This window comes from Pelecanus crispus, chromosome 12, assembly GCF_030463565.1.
Source record: "Pelecanus crispus isolate bPelCri1 chromosome 12, bPelCri1.pri, whole genome shotgun sequence".
NCBI classification, from domain to species: Eukaryota; Metazoa; Chordata; class Aves; order Pelecaniformes; family Pelecanidae; genus Pelecanus; species Pelecanus crispus.
This window is the reverse complement of record NC_134654.1, coordinates 16,157,929-16,179,697: the sequence shown is the minus strand read 5'-3', so window position 1 is coordinate 16,179,697 and position 21,769 is coordinate 16,157,929. Positions and strand designations below refer to the sequence as shown.

The 21,769-nt window shown below is 47.7% G+C and overlaps 1 protein-coding gene across 1 annotated transcript in view; it reads right to left on the bottom strand.

Moving 5' to 3' along the window:
• Window positions 1-21,769, bottom strand: part of DNAH9 (dynein axonemal heavy chain 9) — a 228,024-nt gene that overhangs the window by 110,026 nt on the left and 96,229 nt on the right. Inside the window, exons 47-49 of the mRNA XM_075720144.1 lie at window positions 20,528-20,689; window positions 19,320-19,553; window positions 6,306-6,566 (exon numbers count right to left, since the gene is read on the bottom strand). Coding sequence (XP_075576259.1) covers window positions 6,306-6,566; window positions 19,320-19,553; window positions 20,528-20,689 — 657 coding nt within the window. The remainder of the gene's footprint in view (window positions 1-6,305; window positions 6,567-19,319; window positions 19,554-20,527; window positions 20,690-21,769) is intronic.

Sequence of the window (21,769 nt, the reverse complement as noted above, 5' to 3'; positions counted from 1 at the left end):
ATAAGAAAACCTTTCCAAATAATAACCTCTATAGCCCCCAGCCCCTCTAAAACGGCCTTGCAGAGCTTCCCTTCACGCTCAACTACTCCCTGTACCAGGCACACCCATGCTTTAAGATCTTGTTGAATTATTTGCATGCACCCATGTTTCCACGGGGCTGTCATCCAGCCCAAATTTAGGCACTTTAACCAAGCACCTTCAGCAGAAGAGTAGTCACTGGGGTGAACAGGCAGTCCCCCCATGAGAATCAGCTAATCTCTGGGGTCATCCTTGTCCAAGGGGGAGTTCCCACCTCCACCACTACCAACACAGCTGGTTTTAGCAAGTCCCAAATGATAAATCTTAACCTAAGCAAAAAAAAGCTGAATTGCAGAGAAAGCATGCATTTCCTAACACACTTGCAACTGCGACAACAATGCAATGCTGAGGGTTTGATCTGCTGACACCTAACATCCTCTCTCCATGCACATGCGAGAGCTTTTGCATGGGAAAAAACAGCACAGGTAAATCAACTGTTCTCAGATGACACTCTGTTGTCAAAATGAAGGTAAGGGCTGTTTCAACACCAGTTTAAGAAAAATCTATGAATTTCTGTCAGTGTCTGTTTCTACCAATTTTGAATAGTTTTTAATCTATATTCTCTGATATTCTGCTTCTATTAGTTTCTGTCTACGGAAGCAAGGTACTCTGGTACTTTAGAGCATTCATTTTTTGGATAAAGGTATTTGCTAGGAATCTATTCCTAAATGTGTCTCTGCTTGCTTTTAGCTTTTGTTAATAATCAAGCTGATAGAGACAGGCCCTTGGGAGCTGTGTGGATTTCCAGCGTAAAACGCCTCTAATTAACATGCTCAACGACATGGAGCCAACCATGAGCACAGATGAGCACCCCAACATGCCCTCCTCTGTCCCGAGCGCCCTGCTCAGTTCAGCCAGGAGTAGCATGTATGATGTGGTCTCTCCCCAGCCCCACATGTGCTGGGGTCTGGTGCTCAGGACGGCTGGGAGAGCTCTGGCAAAGCAGCCTGTGTTGAACAGCCTGCATCTCAGTGGAAATGGGATGCTAACCTGGTACTGTTGCTTTTTCCCTAGGAGGTGAGCACTTCCATGACATGACAGGAATGGTGACAGTACTACCTTGAATGGAAGGGAGGATGATGCTGTCCCGGCCACGAGATCGAGGAAGACCTGGACAGCATGAGGTGGCCAGTTTCCTTCATTACCTCAAGAGTCTCTGGCACCACAGGGGGAGGACAAGCCAGGTCGATGGCGAGTGACACACTGATAAACTTGGGTACCAGGTAGAGGAGCTCTGGCCTTTTCCCTGATGGCATCCATCAGTTGCATTTTAAGAATTAGCCTAGAGAAGAGGAGGCTGAGGGGAGACCTTATCGCTCTCTACAACTACCTGAAAGGAGGTTGTAGCGAGGTGGGTGTTGGTCTCTTCTCCCATGTAGTTAGCGATAGGATGAGAGGAAATGGGCTCAAGCTGCGCCAGGGGAGGTTTAGGTTGGATATTAGGAAAAATTTCTTTACAGAAAGGGTAGTCAAGCATTGGAACAGGCTGCCCAGAGAGGTGGTGGAGTCACCATCCCTGGCAGCATTCAAAAAACGGGTAGACGTGGCACTTTGGGACATGGTTTTAGTCTAGTCTACCCTTGATTGGTTTAGAGTGGACTTGGTAGTGTAGGTTAATGGTTGGACTGGATGATTTTAAAGGTCTTTTCCAACCTAAACGGTTCTATGATTCTATGATTTTATGATTCTAAATTACTCCGAATTCTTCTGCGCACAGAGTATCCCCAGGATGGAAACCGGACAGGACACTGACGCCAAGTGCCACCTGCCTCAGGAACACCAGCCACTATGGCATCCTCAAATGCCTCTGGACTATCTCCAGGGGATATTCCTTGCAGGCAGTTGCATGGGAAGTTTGTTGGTTTTGATATTGTCACTGTCTTCTGCTTACTGTAACCTGTGCAGAGGCTGAGCAGAACTGGCCAACCACCATCCCCCTTTCCAAGTGGGCACAGACTGCCCAGCTGTCTCCACAGGACAGCTGCTGCCTCCTCTTGGAAAGTGTTTAGTGCCAAGCAGAGACCCACCGGCAAGGGAGGCAGTCTCAGCATCCCTGTGCCATGATCTCCCCATTCTCACCCCCCCAAAATGTAGATGAGGATGCCAAAACATCAGATCCGCTGAGCCCCATGTCCTGCAGTCCTTAGGGCCCAAGGGATGTGGATGCTGAGAAAGAGCCCAGGCACACTCAAAGGGTGAGCAGACAAACTGCACTGTAAGAGGTAAAATGGCATTTTTGTCTCTAAAACCTGATTTTCCAAGTTTTCAAACTTGCTATCAGGTCTGGGTTTGCATTTTTATTTTGCAGGTATTCTGTGCTGCATCTATCATAACCCACAGGTCATTCATCATGGTCTGTATAATAATTACCTTAATTATTTTTTATGTATACTATATATATATAATTATCTCATATATGTATATAATTATCACTTTTTAATACCTTAAATAGCCTCTCAATTTGCCATGGGCACTCGCACTGCCACCAAACCCTGCAAAAGGTATTAACACTATAGCAGAGGACACAAGTGGCTGCAGCAGCTTCCCCCAGTGCAGCCACTGCCTAGCCAAAGCTGGCTGAGCCAGCCTGCAATCGTTTCTTGGCTCAAACAGAAAAAAAGGAAAAGGAAAGTTTAAATTTTGAGGAACACACAGAGAGCTAAATCCTGCTGAAGGCTGGCTGAGCTGGGCCACCCCATCCAGAAAGCAGCATGGCTACGGACAGTTTTGAAGGCACCAAAGGCGATTATTTAAAGCACGAGGAAGATAATCCTCCCACCACAAAAAAAGGAGCAGAAATCAACATGGGTTTAAGTGCACCCGATGAGAATGGTAATGCACATGGCATGGCACCCTTCACGTGATCATAAGTGGATCAGGTGAAGCATTTTCAGTTTTGCTGGAAAAAATTGCATACCAAAAAAAACCCCACATACTTGTTACTTGTAACTACCATTGCTTGGGAAGTGTCTTGTGAACAGCAGCTGTTCTGATTACAGTAATGGATGATAAACAGCGACTTTGGTTTAATGGGGCTAAGGCATTCTTTACCAAACACAAGACTGCTTTGCAGCCAGTGGCAAGGGAGGAGGGGATGGAAAACCATCTGGCTGGAAACTCGTGGGGCTCTGCAAGCACATGGTGGCACAGCAGTGCCTCCGGCAGCAGTGTGCCCCCATTGCACGAGTTACCTGCCACCCCACCCCTGCCTTGCTTTGCCCTGATGGCTTCATCGCTCTGGGAGCAACGGGTCCACCCATGGATGCCTAATGGTCCTCTACTCTGCTCGTACTCCTGCGTGCCGCTCTCCTCCTCTCCTCCTGCTGCAAATCTCATGTGGGATCTCTGGCCTGCCAGGAAAGGCTGATCCCTTGGGTTAGTGCCCTATTAATCCTGGAAATAATAAACATATTTTTATATATATTAATATAATATATATTAATATATATTAAATATATATTAATCCTGGGAATAATAAATCCTGCAAATCCCTGGCCCATTCTCTTGTGTGGACCTCTGATTGCCTCCACATAATGCCATGGACATCCCGGGTGCCAGGCTGGCAGAGGCACGTGGCTTTAGAGCAGCTGTCCCGTCCAGGTGAGTCAGGCTTTTTGCAAAACTCATCCCACCAAGGGCAACCATCTGTCTGCTGACCAGCTTCACTCATCCTTCACCTGGGACTAATGCAAAGGCATCCCCTGTTGCTTCCCTCTCCACACAGCCTATCTGCAAAAGATACAAGTCCAAATGGACATGGCTGCTCTTCTTTCAAACTAGCAGGTGACACCAGCCCAGAAATGTCCATGTATCTACATATTTACTGAGCTCCTTGGTAGCTGACTATGTATATTTATTACTGCATTCTACTCAACAGCTTTTCTTACTGTTTTCCCTATTAATGTTGCATAAAACAGTGCTGTCCAAATAAGATGACTTAGATAATTGGGGAGAAACTATATATACACACATAAATATTGCTGATTATTCATCTCAGCAAGCAGGTCAAGCTCTCTGATGCATCTCTGATCAGAAGGTAAGGGAGACCATGCCTTCTAGTGCTCTGCTATTGCTGCTTTACATGTCCCTAGAGAAAATCCCAGCATCTCCCTAATCTTTGCCTAATGAGATATTCTACAGCTCCAGCATGAAACCAAAACTAATGAAAAGACAAATATTTTCCCTTTGTACAGTCCTTTCCCTTCCAGGAATAAGAGACTAAGAAACACATCTCTGCAGCAAAGCCACATGTTTTCTGAAAGCTAATCAAACAGAAAACCCATTCCTCATGACTCAGAGTTGCTTTCCTCTCCCCCAACAGGGCTATGATTGAGCCATGGTTTGAGGCATGATTGAGCCGTGCCTTACTGTGATCATGGGAATAACTCTGCTTTTCTAGCTGCACCTGGTGCGCGGCCACTGCTCTGCCCTTGGTACAGCAGGAATTTGCTGCTCCAGGATGCTGCGTGAACTGCAGACAAAGATAAAATGTAGGTATGTGTCTCTAGGGCACATCTCAGAGTGCCAGGCTCCAAACAGCAACTCCTGGATCACCCTTGGAGGAAAAACTTTCCAAGGTACCAAAAGCCTTCCCTAAACCAATCAGTCTGCTGCAGTCAGAGCAGTCCTTATCTCCTGGTTATACATCTCCCCAGCTGCATCTTTCTTTAGAGTCACCTTGTGTGCAGCAACATACAGCTCTACCAAGAGGTCACCCCGCACTCAGTACCCAGCTACCCACCATCTACAATAGTGTCTTGCCCAGCCCAAAGACACTGCTGAAGAACAAGTCCTCTCCCCACCCGAGAAGCCCTGGCACTGGATATACCCAAACATGAAATGAGATTTCTGTGCCAGCACTTCTTATTGTGTCAAACCAAAAGCCACCCCATGAGTGTACCTGTGGAGCCAAGCTGTATGTATCGGACATTGAGCATCACACTCAACAAGGCCTAAGGAACGTCTTGGACAAAGAGAGGACAAGGCAAATCCCACCCCAATACAGCTAGAGGTCAGTCCAAACCTTCAGGCCACCATGTTTTGTCCCTACAACAGCAGGGAACTCATGAGGGAAGGATGCCCAGAGGAGCCCAAGAAGGCACCAACTCTCCCCACTGCACCTCTGGATCTCTGAGCCTTCTTCCCCCACCTTGTCTTCCCCCTTGGCCAAGCAAGGCATTTTCTGTGGGGTGCAGGAAGACACTTGCCCCACTCTATGCCACAGACTCAGAGGGGGATGTGAGCCTTCCCATCACAGATCCCTTTTCCAAAGCAGGAGAGGGGTCAAGTGGGAACTCAGAGGATGCCCGTGCTCACTGCCAGCTGCAGCCACAAAGTGCCAGCCCGACCACCAACACCAGTCTGCAGGGCTCACATGAAATCTGCCTGTGCAATGTTCTCAGCACCAGCTGTACCACTGCGGAGAAAGTCTCACAGCCTAGCTAGGCATAAAATCTGCCTTGTTGGTATTTTGGAGTGTTCTCAGCTCCTGCCGTGCTGATTGTGCACTTGCACAGAAATACCCCAAGCAAACAGTATCGATACTGTATCTCACTGAAACAAAGGGGTGCTTGGGCTTTACCCGGCCTGTCCTGCCACACCTCCTGCACCTCTGCTATGACCAGCTAAGGGCACAGTGCTCCTTGCCACAGAACCCTCAGGACAGCTGACAACCAGTCATCCTGAGACCACCGGCAGCCTCTCCTGTCTCCCCTCCTACAGCTTCATTCCCTGCAGCTCAGCCTCAGAAAAGTTTGGAGCAAGGTCTGGGCTGTGCCCCAGCCCAGGAGCCCAGCCCTCCATCCTACATGTCCTCCTCCAGCAGACAGGTCTGAGCCAGAGACAGCACCCAGATAGCAAGACAGAGGTACAGAACTGGTGATCCCTCTGAGACACTCTTGCCTGGGTCCTAAAGGAGGGTGACAGTAAGGTAACCTCCCCTTCCTTGTAGGGCAGGACAAGAAGCAGGGGAGCCAGCCAACAGTGGAGAAGAGGTGCAAATGAAGAACCTACCTCCAATTCCTTCTGCTTTCCATGGCCATGAGTAAAGGGTAACTTGGTGCAGCCTCATGGCTGCTCTGAGTTACACCTGTGACCGAGTAAGCACCAGCTGGGAAGAAGCTGGAGGAGGGACAATACAATGCCCAAAAACTTGGGCCATCAGATGACATTGCCCCCCCACAATCCAGAGGGGAGACACTGGATTCCCATGGGAATCTTCACCCTACCTTGTTGAGGGTGTTCAGAGCGGCCTGAGCAGCTGCCAGGGCAGGCTCAGCTTTAGCCAGGTCCTCCTCGCAGTCCTTCTGTTTCTGCTCAACCTCCTGGGTGATAAGTGCCACTTTCTGCTCCTCCTCATTGGCGACTGCCTTTTCCCTGCTCACTTTCTCCGTCTCCACCCCCACCACCTGGATCAGCTTGTCAGCATCGTCATTCTTCTGTTTCAGCTCCACTTCTTGGGCTGCCAGCTTGGCCTTCAGCTCATCCACCTAGAGGGAAGAAATACATGCGGGAGCACAGACACTCACCAACCTGCTCTGTGCCCTGCCGAACAGCACAGGCTCACACTCAAGTGAGGCTGAGAAGTACCCAAAAGCATGGAGGGCCTGTGTGTAAAGCAAGCAATACCCTAGCAGAAAAGCAGTGTTTCTAGCTGTTAGCAGGATACTGCTGCTCTCCTTTGCTCATGGTTGCTTGGGTCACAGTTGGAGAGCCCATGTGCATGGTCCACACACCAGAGCAGTCTGCTAGCAGTGAGAAACCCAGCAGGGGAGACACCAGCACCAGCAGGACGAGCTGCTAAGGAGGTTATCCCACCCCTGCTCACTGCCTCTGCTTGGAAACTGGACAGAGGTGCCAGAGCAACATGAACGTTCCTTTGAGCAGGATCCAATGGGAAGTAGGTGGAAGCTTTCATTTCAGTTATTCTTGGGATTATTTTCATATAGCCCAAGAGCCTCACCATGGACCAGGCATTTGCAGGAAGCTTCTCTCATTATAAAGCCAAATACATCCAGCTTTGAACATGAGATCTGACATTACGTCACGTCCCTGGTAAAGGAGGTGTACATGCGCTGTGCGCATATGTTTTGCAGTGGAGATGACATACAATTCAGCTACACTTTCTTTCACTTCTCAACCTTGACACCATCGGAACAGAGCACATGGTATTTTGCCACTGCAGGTTTTGAGGAGGACCTGCGCACCAGGAATCAGCACTCCCCGAACTGCCTGCTCGACCAGGTGCATCCTGCCACTCACCCACCCCTCCATCCTATGCCCCAGACACACACAAGGCAGAGGCAGAACCCTATCAGTTCCCTTGCAACCATCAGGTGCCACAGACTTGTGGCAGGAAGGGCATTTTTCACACCAGAAAGATTACATTTGGGATCTTCTGACAGGTACAGCCCCTGTAAGATGTCCAAGGCTCAAGAGGCTTTAAAATGAGATGTCAAATGAGCTTGAGAAGGGCTCTCCCATTCAGCTGGTAGCCAAGAGGCATGGCAGTGGTAGCAGCTCCTCACACACTGCTCCACCAAGCAGCTGCTCACACCCAGCAAGGTAGGAGCCCTCTCCAGCAACAGGCTGAAGCATTTGCTTGGTGGGGGAGCTCGTACTGGCTCTCACTGGAAGACAGAAAGTCTCTTTCTTAAATCAAATGTTTCAGTGAATTTACACAGGCTCTGTGCACACCATGGAGTTTTTCACTGTCCTGCCATCAGGCTCATAAGGGATTGCTTAGAACTCCTGGGGTACTTGTTTACCTATATAAAAATACTTACTAGAAGGGAAGTCAGACACTTGCTTTTGTCAATAATTCCATTTTTATACCAGAAGAGAGAGCACAATTTGCAATCTTATAAACTGAAGCTATTTACGTTAAGCATCAGCTTCAAGTTTGAGAGCAGTTTCTTAGGAGTCTCTTTGTGCACTTCATCCATTGTCATCTCCTTCTGCCTAGCACTACAATGCTGTTTTCACTAGGACAAAGATGCAACTGTAAATCCAAATTACTCTGGGCTCACAGGAGCACATAAACCCTTCAGTCAGCAAACTCAGTGGCAGCTTCCTGTTCAGCTTTGGGGATTGCAGTGGGAGGCTTCGCTGATGCCAGATGTGGCTTGTGACCTTCTGCCCAAAAATCAGTAATCATGTGCTGGATATATACATGGGAGCTTTCAGGGTTTACATGACCACAACAAAACAGGCAAGGGATTAAAACCCACCAGCACTCAACAGCACTACTAAATGAGCCAATGTAAACTCAGCCCCCAGTGCAGCCTGTGAGAACAGAAAATGCCCTGACAAAACCTACTTTCAGTCAAGCACATGTAATAATGGAAGGGTAAATGACTTGCTGTAACATTGTCAGTATTTAAAAAAGCAAGAAATTCAGTTAGGGCTTTGCCTGAAAAATATTTGGAAGCCCAGAAGTGTATGACTGTGAAGGCCCCTGCCTACCTGGGCTTGGATTACATGTTAAATTCCCAGTGGAAATGGTGCAAGCTGGAGCTGTGATGTGTGTCCTGAGGCTCTGCTGGACCCTCTGCCAGACCCTCTGCCAATAGACCACACCACATCTAGGGGACATACGGTGACCTCCAGCCTCCCTTACCTACAGCAGGATTTTGGAACATGAAAGGAAACAATCATGTTTCCCCAGTGAGGCTAAAGCTCAAACACAGTTGAGCAGGGACAATTTAATAGCGTGTGTGCAGTGGAGAGAGAGAAATGGGAGCTACACCTAAATACCCACATGCACTGTCTTTAGTGATGTCCTGGCGGTGGCACAGGGAATGTACATTTATGAACTTTACTCCTCCAGCTTCATCCCCTCAGCACAGCAAACAAGTTTCCCTTAATGCTGTACTTGCATCCACAGCAAAAACATTGTCACATCCATTTCTCCTCCCTTCCCACACATCCTAGTGCCCAGGCATAAAAATACTTGATGAGACGCCAGTGAGCAGGGAGGCCTCACACCACTACCTTCAGGAAGGCACAGGCACAGCAGAAACCTTAAATGTGCTCCCATCAATGGCCTGTGGAACCATCCCTGGCAGAGAAACGTTAGCAATAAAGGCATGAAAAGTTCTCCTCTTTCTACATGTCATAGTAACAGAAGATACTCAAACTTCCCCTCTCTCACACACCAAAAAGGACCTTCCATCCAAAAAGGATGGCAGCTTGCACATAGAGCTATTTTCTGTTTCTTTGGAAAACTCAGATGCTTGTCGTATTTCCAGCCATTAAACTACACTTCCAAAACCCAGAGGTGGCCAAGCCCAACTACCACTAACAAGTATTATCTCAGGGTGTGCAGAAACTCTTACCAGCACAGCTCTCATATTCTGCCCTCTCACAGCCCAGAACTTCTCTAACAGTCACACACAGTCTCTCACCTTGCACTGACACCCCCCATACTCCTAGTCCACCCTATGAAAACCACAAGTGTTATAAACCATTTAGATGAGGAGCAGGGCCATCCACCATCCTTTGAGCATATTTCCAGGCTGCTCTTCCCTGGTCATTCTTGGGTCAGCTCCACGGCACTCCTGGTCGGGGCTACCAACAATATCCCAGATAACAACATGATGCAACAACATCACATGCAAAACACCATGATGCAAAAGGAGAACAGCACAGAAAATACGATCGTGTCATACAATGCCTGTTCCAGTGCTTCACCACCCTCATTGTAAAAAATTTCTTCCTTATATCCAGTCTAAATCTACCCTCCTTTAGTTTAAAACCATTACTCCTTGTCCTGTCACAACAGGCACTGCTAAAAAAATTGTCCCCATCTTTCCTATAGGCCCCCTTTAAGTATTGAAAGGCTGCAAGAAGGTCTCCCTGCAGCTGCCTTTTCTTCAGGCTGAACAACCCCAACTCTCTCAGCCTGTCCTCGTAGGACAGGTGCTCCAGCCCTCAGATCATTTTTGTGGCCCTCTTCTGGACCCAATCCAACAGGTCCATGTCATTCTTGTGCTGAGGGCCCCAGAGCTGGACGCAGTACTCCAGGTGAGGTCTCACCAGAGCAGAGTAGAGGGGCACAATCACCTCCCTCGACCTGCTGGCCATGCTTCTTTTGATGCAGCCCAGGATACGGTTGGCTTTCTGGGTTGCAAGCGCACGTTGTTGGCTCATGTTCAGCTTTTCATCCACCAGTACCCCCAAGTCCTTCTCCGCAGTGCTGCTCTCAATCCCTTCATCCCCCAGACTGTGTTGATAGTGGGGCTTCCCACAACCCAGGTTGCACTTGGCCTTGTTGAACCTCATGAGGTTCACAGAGACCCACCTCTCCAGCTTGTCCAGGTCCCTTTGGATGACATCTCGTCCTTCTCGCGTGTCAACCGCACCACTCAGCTTGGTGTCATCTGCAAACTTGCTGAGGGTGCACTCGATCCCACTGTCTACGTCACTGATGAAGATACTAAACAGCACTGGTCCCAGTACAGACCCCTGAGGGACTCCACTTGTTACTGGTCTCCATTTGGACATCGAGCTGTTGACCATTACCCTCTGGATGCAACCATCCAACTAATTCCTTATCCGCTGAACAGTCCACCCATCAAATCCATATCTCCCCAATTTAGACAGAAGGATGTTGTAGGGAGTGTGTCGAAGGCTTTACAGAAGTCCAAATAGATGACATCCATTGCTTTTCCCTTGTCCACTGATGCAGGCACTCCTTCATAGAAAGCCACTAGGTTGGTCAGGCAGGACTTGCCCTTGGTGAAGCTGTGCTGGCTGTCTTGAATCACCTCCCTGTCTTCCATGTGCTTTAGCATAGCTTCTAGGAGGATCTGTTCCATGATATTCCTAGGCACAGAGGTGAGGCTAACAGGTCGGTAGTTCCCAGGGTCCTGCTTTCTTACCTTTTTAAAAATGGGCACAACAAGATGCCAGAAGCTTCCTCTATGTCTGATAGAACCAATGCCAGCCAGCTCCAGGATGGACCCGCCACTATCCAAGGCTGAGCCAATCAGCAATGTTGGTAGTGCCTCTGTGATCAAATATTTAAGAAGGGGAAAAAACTGCTGTGCAACAGCAGCTGGAAGAGAGGAGTGAGAAGATGTAAGAGAAACAACTCTGCAGACACCAAGGTCATTGAAGAAGAAAGGGGAGGAGGTGCTCCAGGTGCCAGAGCAGAGATTCCCCTGCAGCCCATGGTAAAGACCATGGTGAGGCAGGTTGTTCCCCTGCAGCCTATGGAGGATAACAGTGGAGCAGATATCCACCTGCAGCCCATGGAGAACCCCGTGCTGGAGCATGCACCCGAAGGAGGCTGTGACCCTGTGGAGAGCCCGCACTGGAGCAGGCTCCTGGCAGGCCCTGTGACCCCATGGAGAGTGAAGCCCATGCTGGAGCAGGTTTGCTGGCAGGGCTTGTGACCCCATGGAGAGAGCAGCCCACGCTGGAGCAGTCTGCTCCTGAAGGACTGCACTCCGTGGAAAAGACATGTGGAAAGGACTCATGCTGGAGCAGTTCATGAAAAACCGCAGCCTGTGGGAAGGACTCACATTGGAGAAGTTCAGAAGACTGTCCCCTGTGGGAGGGACCCCATGCTGGAGCAGGGGAAGAGTGTGAGGAGGAAGGAGTGGCAGAGACAATGTGACGAACTGACTGCAGCCCACATTCCCTGAACCCCTGCACCGCTTGCGGGAGGAGGTAAAGAAATTGGGAGTGAAGTTGATCCCAGGAAGAAGGGAGGGGTGGGGGGAAGGTATTTTAAGGTTTGAGTTTTATTCCTCATTACCCTTCTCTGATTTGATTGGCAATAAATGAAATTAATTTCCCCAAGTCTGTTTTGCCCATGACAGTAATTGGTGAGTGTTCTCCCTGTCCTTACCTCAACCCACAAGTTCTTTTCCATCTTATTTTCTCCCTGCCTTGTCCTGCTGAGAAGGGGGAGGGATAGAATGGCTTAGTGGGCACCTGGCATCCAGCCAAGGTGAACCCACTACACCTCAGTGTAAAGGAAACCAGGAACACTCAATGTGAGGGGAAGGTTGAATAGCAGAAACCCATCAGTCTGCAAGACAGAGATCAGAAAGGCACTGAAAGGCATGGGGCATGCATGCATGCAGCAGCAGCACCTGACATGTGGACACAGGCATGGACAACAGGGACAACAGGGCCACCAGGGCCACAGGGAGTTGCTAAAAAAGATAAAGAGAAGCAGCTCCATGTGGAGAGACAGAAAGAGACTGCTTTATGTCCGAAAGAAGAGCATGGGATTGGGGATTCACACCTCTTCAAAGACATGAGCTCTCACAGCTAACAGTTCAGGATGCTGCAGTGACCTGCTTGGTTCTTGCCAGCACATTGGACCCTACTGTGCTGTTGGGCAACCACAGACATGTGCTTTATAAATTGCCATGCAGACACACCACAGAAGAGTCATTACGACATCCAGGGGAGGTGAAAAAAACACCACTGACTTTTCCAGTGTCTGCCAACACTGGTGAAAGCAGAAGATGCCTTTTGGTTAACACATAGCTGGTAAGCAGAAGAAAGCAAGAACTACAAGAGAATAACAGTACAAAGAGAGACTGAGGTGGCATGGAAAATCACAACAGACTGTCATCCCAAAGAAAAGAGAGAAGCTATTAAACTTCTTCCCATAGGCAACACCAGGTTAATAATTAGATCAAGGCATAAGCATGCAGATCCAGCACGTGCCTTAGCACATGGAATATCATTATTGGCCACAAAAGGGTCAGTACTTGGTCCCAAACAGTGCTAAGAAATGTGAAAAACCTGTGAGCAGCTTCCTGAGTCCAGGACAATCTGATAAGCAATTAGTAATATGAAGTAGAAAGGGAAAGAGCAAAGCAAACAAGAGATTCAAGGGTAATGTACTGTGACTCCAACAGGGAAGGAAGAAGCACTTGCCTACCACCAGGACAGAATAAGAAGAATTTTTAAAGAATAGGAAACCTGGAGGGCAGGCTACCAGAAGACTCATTTTATCTGATTGTCCCTGCCTTGTTTCAAGAACAAAAAATACATCACCAAGGTCAGCAATTAATTGATAGACCAAGCAAGACTTGAATCTGGAATCCAGTGATGCAATATTAACCAAAGTCATCCTAAAAATTACTCAGCAACAGGCTCTGAACAGAGTGCTGACCTCTTCATAATGAACATCACTCTGAAAAACAACTGACTCATCCCACATATCTTCCCAAATCTATTATGTCCTAATAACTGGAAGCCATCTTCTGCTTTTCTGAGTACTGAGGACAGTCACTGCCTTCAGGGAAAGAGGGTTAGGCACGTAAGCTGATGGAAAACATTGCTTTAGAAGAAAAGTTGGTTAGCGGTATCAAGATGTCCAAATCTCAAAAGACAAAAAAAGAGCATGGTAGGGGGGAGAAGAATAAAAGGAGGGGGAGAGGTTATTTTGAAACTGGAGCTGCTAAGTCAGAAAGTACCCTTCAACTACTTGCACAACAGCCCCTGCATGCTGAGGCAACACTGAACGGTCTATAGAAATACATAAAAATCATAATTAACTTATCATGGCATCCAAGCAGCAGGAATCTGGAGAATGCTGATAATGAGAGCACTAATCCTCAGACTTTACTTTGAAAATAAAAAAACCCACAGCCTATCGCTTCCAAGTGCCATGAACACAACTGGAGATGACACACCTGAGTGAGACAGAAGACTTGTCACTTCCTGAGCACCAAGAGCAACCATTTCCACGGGTGAATGTAAAGTTCAGACTTTCAAATCCATATTCAAGATTGAACGTTCTGGTATGATTTCCAGTACTGCTAAATACACTCTGGTTTCCAATCAACAGCAGTTTTGACTACTGCACACATCTGAAAATGTAGGTGTTTAATTTTAGGCCACCAGTGCTAATTTTAGATTCAGATTTGACATATTTGTCCTCACTGCTGTGCATCTTAATCAACTTCACAAACAGGCACTTCTCTCCCCAGCCTTACTCCAACCAGATATGAACTTTGCTGTTCTTCTACTGTTCTTGCAATAGGAAAACCTGCAAGACGCACAGGTGCTGTGGCTTCCCATCTCCTCCCCAGTCCTCCACCACTTCTTGGCACCTGTTTTGTGGCTCATCAGAGAACCCTTCTCAACATGTATGAAGATATGCCTGAAGAATACAGAAGGGTCCCCGTGTTTGACTGACACTACAAGGACTTAGAATGATAGAATCATAGAATTGTTTAGGTTGGAAAAGACCTTTAAGATCATCCAGTCCAACCATTAACCTAACATTACCAAGTCCACCACTAAACCAGTTAAGGGTAGAATACCAATTTCATGTTTCTTGGCTTCATGGTTGGATTATTTATAATGAAAGTAAAAACTAGGAATCATTAAGATTGGAAAGGACCTCTAAGATCATCAGTCCAATCATCAACCCAACACCACAATGCCCACTACACCATGTCCCGAATGCCATGTCTACACCTTTTTTGAATGCTTCCAGGGATGGTGACTTCACCACCTCTCTGGGCAGCCTGTTCCAATGCTTGACTACCCTTTCCGTAAAGAAATTTCTCCTAATATCCAACCTAAACCTCCCCTGGCACAGCTTGAGCCCATTTCCTCTCGTCCTATCGCTAACTACATGGGAGAAGAGACCAACACCCACCTCACTACAACCTCCTTTCAGGTAGTTGTAGAGAGCTATAAGGTCTCCCCTCAGCCTCCTCTTCTCTAGGCTAAACAACCCCAGTTCCCTCAGCCGCTCCTCATAAGGCCTGTGCTCCAGACCCTTCACCAGCTTTCTTGCCCTTCTCTGGACACACTCCAGCACCTCAATGTCCTTCTTGTATTGAGGGGCCCAAAACTGGACACAGTATTCCAGATGCGGCCTCACCAGTGCCAAGTACAGGGGAACAATCACCTCCCTGCTCCTGCTGGCCACACTATTCCTGATACAAGCCAGGATGCTGTTGGCCTTCTTGGCTGCCTGGGCACCCTGCTGGCTCATGTTCAGCCGGCTGTCTACCAACACCCCCAGGTCATTTTTAGCCAGGCAGCTTTCCAGCCACTCCAAGCCTGTAGCGTTGCATGGGGTTGTTTTGACCCAAGCGCAGGACCCAGCACTTGGCCTTGTTAAAACTCATACAATTGGCCTCGGCCCATCGGTCCAGCCTGTCCAGGTCCCTCTGCAGGGCCATCCTACCCTCCAGCAGATCGACACTCCCACCTAGTTTGGTGTCATCTACAAACTTGCTGAGGGCACACTCAATCCCCTCATCCAGATCATCGATAAAGATATTGAACAAGACTGGCCCCAAAACTGAGCCCTGGGGAACACTGCTCGTGACCGGCTGCCTACTGGACATAACTCCTTTCATCACAACTCTCTGGGCTCGGCCACCCAGCCAGTTTTTTACCCAGCAAAGAGTATGCCTGTCCAAGCCATGAGCCGCCAGCTTCCTAAAAAGAATGCTATGGGAGACGGTGTCAAAGGCTTTGCTGAAGTCCAGGTAGATGACGTCCACAGCCTTTCCCTTCATCCACCAGGTGGGTCACCAGGTCATAGAAGGAGATCAGGTTGGTCAAGCAGGACCTGCCTTTCATGAACCCATGCTGGCTGGGCCTGATCCCCTGGTTGACCTGCACATGCCTGTTGAGCACACTCAAGATGAACCTCTCCATAATCTTTCCCGGCAGCAAGGTCAGGCTGACAGGCCTGTAGTTCCCAAGGTCCTCCTTCCAGCCCTTCTTGTAGATAGGCATCACATTCGCAAGCCTCCACTCATCACAGACCTCCCCTGTTAACCTGGACTGCTGATAGATGATGGAAAGTGGCTTGGCGAGCTCCTCCGCCAGCTCCCTCAGTACTCTCGGCTGGATCCCATCTGGCCCCATAGACTTGTGAGTGTCCAGGGGGCGTAGCAGGTCATTAACTGCTTCCTTCTGGACTATGAGGGCTCCATTCTGCTCCCTGTCCCTGTCTTCCAGCTCAGGGGGCTGAGTACCCTGGGGATGACTGGTCTGGCTATTAAACACAGAGGCAAAGAAGGCATTAAGTACCTCAGCCTTTTCCTCATCCTTAGTGACAACGTTCCCCGCCACATCCAGCAAAGGATGGAGATTCTCCTTTGCTCTCCTTTTGCTGTTGGTGTACTTATAAAAACATTTTTTATTATCTCTTACAACAGTGGCCAGATTGGTTTCTCGCTGGGATTTTGCTTTTCTAATTTCCTCCCTGCATGACCTAATGAGATCCCTGTCCTCTTCCTGAGTTGCCTGCCCCTTCTTCCAAAGGTGGTAGACTCTTCTTTTTTCCTGAGTCCCAGCAAAAGCTCCCTGTTCAGCCAAGCTGGTCATCTTCCCTGCTGGTTGGTCTTATGGCACATGGGGACAGCCTGCTCCTGTGTCCTTAAGACTTCCTTCTTGAAGACAGCCCAGCCTTCCTGGACCTCTTTGCCCTTCAGGACTGCCTCCCAAGGAACTTTCCCAAACAGCGTCCTGAACAGGCCAAAGTCTGCCCTCCAGGAGTCAATGGTAACAGTTTTGCTGCCCCTCCTCTTTATGTTGCCAAGAGTCGAAAACTCTTATCATATCATGGTCGCTAAGCCCAAGATGGCCACCAACCACAACATCTCCCACGAGTCCTTCTCTGTTTGTAAACAGCAAGTCAAGTGAAGCACCTCCCCTGGTAGGCTCACTTACCAGTTGCATCAGAAAGTTATCCTCCACACACTCTAGGAACCTCCAAGACTGTTTCCTCTCTGCTGTGTTGTATTTCCAGCAGATATCCGGCAAGTTGAAGTCCCCCACAAGAACAAGGGCTAGCGATTGCGAGACTTCTGCCAGCCGCTTGTACAATGCTTCATCTATCTCTACATCCTGGTTGGGTGGTCTATAGCAGACTCCCAACAGGACATCTGCCTTGTTGGCCTTCCCCCTCATCCTTACCTATAAGCACTCGACCTTATCATCACCACTGTCGAGCTCTATACAGTTAAAACACTCCATAACATACAGAGCCACCCCACCGCCTCTCCTTCCTTGCCTATCCATTCTGAAGAGCTTATAGCCATCCAGTGCAGCGCTCCAGTCATGAGAGTTGTTTCCTCTCAGAAGTTTAGTCTCATTTAGTTGCTCCCAATAAAAAACAGACCTAAGCGATCTTGTCCACCACTGGGGCATCATCAAAAACAGCAGCACCCGACAGGTCAGCAAAATTATTTGGCTCCATAGGCAAGGTAGATGTAAGGTCTGCTTTGCAGTGAGGGCACATACTTATTGCTCTGGTTGGCGTCACTGGTGCTCTCTGCTACTGGCTGTTCAACCTCAGCTGCATCCTTACAAAGGAGATGCTAAAACCTGCAAAGGGGACATGAAACGTGCCCAGTCCCCTCCTGTGTCCTCAAAGACCTGTCCTGCACCATGAAGAAAGCAACTGTTTGAAGTGAGGTGTGGACTATAAGAGTTGAGAGGCACTAATAAAGCCCATATATCACCCTCCAGTAAGGCATGTATGCTATTGAGTGTGACAGACATGATTTATGCCACCAGCATTATCCAGAGGATATATATGGAAAGGGCTGAACCTGCTAGTCCTTCATTCACATCAACCTCCTGCATTTCTTTAGAGCACCTTCAGGAGAGGCCCATTTGCCACAGAAGTGTGGTGGTACAGCCCCCCCAGGAAAAGCCCTATTGTGTTGTTATCTTGGTCATAACGACTTGGGCATCAGGCAATCTCTGTCCACACCTGGGCTATCTGCTGCCTGAATGGTACATCAGGACCACTCAGCACAAATTGTGGCCAGAATGTAAATTACTGACCAAAGCCAATCATCTCGAGATCCTATAAAGAGCGATCCAAGAGGGAGACCTCTTTGAGCTCTCTGGGACCGCAGCAGGCTGTGTGGCCCAGTATCTCCCCCTGAGCTGGGACGTCTCTCAGGGTAGATTTCGCGAGGACCCAAAGACCTGACTTCATGAGGTTCACCGACCGTCCGTTGATGAATGCCAGCACATAAAAGTGAGTAATTCACAAAACTCACAAAAAGGGAAATTTTGATCACAGGTTAACCTCAGTGTGTGCGTGTGTGTATGTGCAATTTGGCTACATATATATATCCCTAACTACTATCCCTACTCACATAAACTGTTGACCAAGTCTGAGACTAAGATTGGACCTAGCTGCACATAGACTCCTCTCTAAAAGGAGTGTAGAAAGCAAGGAGGTCTATTCTGAATCTCATGACTCAACAGGAGGGTCCTCCTTATCCCCTGCACCCACGATCCCTCTGTGTAGCTGAATTCTCCTTTGTGTACTTCTTCCATGTAAGTAATAGAGTGAACCTTGCCATTCTTGAATCTTTAACTAAGTCACTGTGTTGATTATAACAAATTTCATCAAATCGCTGTTTCAAATTGGCTGATGCTTAAGTGTTGTTAAGAATTATACAACCTAATACTGTGATCTATCTCAGAAATATTAATAAATCTTAAATTGCTGCTAACCAAAGCCGTGTAAAAAATCTGTATTTGCGACAAGAAGCTTGTATATGAACATTTGTGAGAGTTAATAGATTATGAAATGGAGAGAAAAATGGGAGTTTAGCAACAGGTACTGACAGCAAAGCTCTGAAAGGCAGTTTGAGTCACTACAGAGAGATTTGTGAAATACTCAGAACAACATCTGGTCATTACCACAGAAGAGCGCCAGTGCCGCTTTTTAGCGGGGTGATTTTGAGATGGCTAATCTACATTTCAGACATGCGTTAGTTTTCCCTAAAGTTGGACAGCATAATGCAAGGAAAATGAACATCAGCCTTATTTTAAAAGGATGCTCTATTTAGTTTGAAAGACGGGATTCTTGTTGAAGTTATTGTAGATTTCCTGGAGGCAACTCCAAAAAATCACTGGTCTTCCTGTATTTTATAAGCCGTTTTGTCACTACAGCTGAAATATAACCATTAAAAGAAGCTGTACACAGCCAGGCATCTCCCTGTCTCGTTTTACTTACTTATCTTTCATTTGGGATTAACACCACCTAAACAGCAGAGACTGGACACACATCTCTTCCCTTCTCCTTTCCAGTACAGAATATAACTTCTGCTCCTCCAGGAACCCAGTTCAAACCAGACTAGAGCCAGGACCTAGTACAAATTTTATACCCTGCACAGTTTCAGTCTGTAAAGTTCTCCTTCGAACCAGGATGCAGAAATGTCTCTAAGAGAGAAACAAGGAAAACATCAGCTTTTAACCCCAAAGGGTTTACTTACTTGTGCAGACGTACTGTTGAGCTTCTCCAGGCCATTCTCCAGTCGCTCCATTTTTGCTTTTAAATCCTTGCCCTTTTTCAATACCAAATTCTGATAGAGTTTGATTTGCTCAAGGAATGACTTTGGAGTGGTGTAGTTATATCGTCGCTCAGTGCTCAGATACAATCTGGATATCTCGTTCACACTTGTGTGGACGTAGGCCATGAATTTGCTTATTGAATCTTTCACTGAATCCTAAAAGTGAGATGAGAAGACAAGGAGAAAATATTTCAAACGGAACAACTATATGTAGCACAGACCTGTGCTGTATATAAAGGAATTTATTAACTTTTTATTCTGCTGCAGCAAAATCCAGGATGTATCATTTAAGTTGATCCCTTTTCATTTGTTATCTATAAAATAACCTTGTCTGTTCATGTATTTTATACCTCTTTTTATATCTTTTTATCTCATACCTTATCTTATTCCAAGCAATTTTTCTAGCATTCAGCTTTATAAAATAACAGCCTTTTAAGTATAAATTTGGGCTTTTCTTCTGTACAGATGGGGAAAGTGCACACTTATAAAAAGAAACATTGTAGACTTTATTCTTCCAATCCTGCCCAGAAAAGCTAAATAAACAGAACTGAATCTCTTTTAGTCTAGTAGCAGGTTATCATCAATGAGAACTTGACATATTTTTGCCCTTGAGAAATACAGACACTCAGACACACGTGGAGAGAAAAGTGTATGTTTCCTGCAATAATCATAAGCATTAGGTTATTTTCTGCACCAATTTGTAAGCTGCCTCTCTTGCTAGCAAAGCGGTCATTTCAATGGCAATACTATGAGTGTACAAACACACAGAAGCATGGTGCCTGTGGCCATATTTCTGCTAAGGTCCATGCCTGCCTCTAAAAAATCCTGGACCATATTTCAAGCACTGTTCAATTAAGTTTAATGCACTACAGCGCTACCAGCAATTCCTCTCTGAACCGTCACCCAGATGTCCTGGATAAGTGTTGGAGGGCAATAAAGCTGAGCAAATGCTCTCTGCAATACAATCCTCACTGTGTGAGGCATTGCCTGCATTGAACGGAGGGACGAGGTCACACCTGGCTGCCACCAGCACCATGCGGCCAGGGGTGGCCAGCGCCTGCACCCAGCAGAGGAACTCAAACCCAGACACAGCTCGGGCACCCCCAGATGCCAGTGGGTGAGGTACTCACCTCCATGGTCTCTGTTTCTTGCAGAAAGCGGAGGCTGACGGACTCGAGGGCTTCCCGCGGCCACTCCTGGAACCAGTCTATGACTGTGCAGCTGATGATGGCAGGGAACCTCCTGCTGCGGATGCGCAGCTTGCTACCAACAGGTGAAAAACACAGCACGACCTGCGGAGCCCAAGGAAGGAGAAGGTGACAAGACAGCCAGGAGCAGGCACTGGGCTCCAGCTGTGCAGCACAGCCCGGACTTCTCCAGCAACTTCCAAAGGAAGGTCTTGCGCCACCAGCTAAAAATACAGCAACCTCAGTCCTTGAGCCCTTGCACTTCAGGCCAGCAAGCCTGGCCTGGAAAAGGCGTAATCCAGCAGTACACACATTTTTTCTCTTCAATAAAGACACGCTGTGGTGTTAAGCATTGCTACGGTCAAAAGCAGAAGCCTGGCACACTTTCAAGGCTGCAGCCAGGGTTTAATATAACCACTCTTCCCTGCTTTAGCAGTGACACAAAGGTTTGCCTGTCAGGGAACTGGCGTCAGATTCAAGTGGTGCAACCAGGAATTAAAGCGAATGGATCTAAATTCTCCTGGCAGGACCACAGGCCTGCCTGGACTGTTTCCCCCAAAACCAGCATTGAAAAGGGTTGAGGTGGCTCAAACTCAAACTCTGCTTTTATCAGAATGAGAAATTTTTTTAAATAGAGAAATCTCATAACAAAGCAGAATGGAAATAAAAGCATTTGTGAATGCGTTTTCCTTGCTCATTGCATTTTTGTGCAGCAGGTCCTTTGCTTTTCAGGTTTTTATTTCAGTCCAACAGCTGCTAAAAGTTTCTGAGTTGCAGCAAATCATGCAGTGTTTGTGGGTCTCTGGGAAATCTCTCTTCGCAATTCTCTGGGGCCTTGTCAAGGGGCTGTTACTCCCCTGCTCAGCACCCTCCCAGACCTGCACCATTTCCTCTTCCTCCAGTCTTCGGCACCCTTCCCTTGTCCACCTGTCTTTCCCTGCAGGGTGGGAACCTCCTTCCCTCCACAGCCAGCCTTCTCAGCTCCTCTCAGGAAGGCATAAGCTCTCCCTTTTCCAGAAGGAAACTCCTTGCCCAGGGTGTGAAGTCAGGACAGACTGTATCTTTCCTCTTCACTACTCCACCACCAGCTTTAACTGCAAAATAAGACACAAGGACCAAAACCTGCCACCAACATTCATCACAGCCCTTCTCCTGCAAGCCTGCTGCAGCTGGATTTACAAGCTC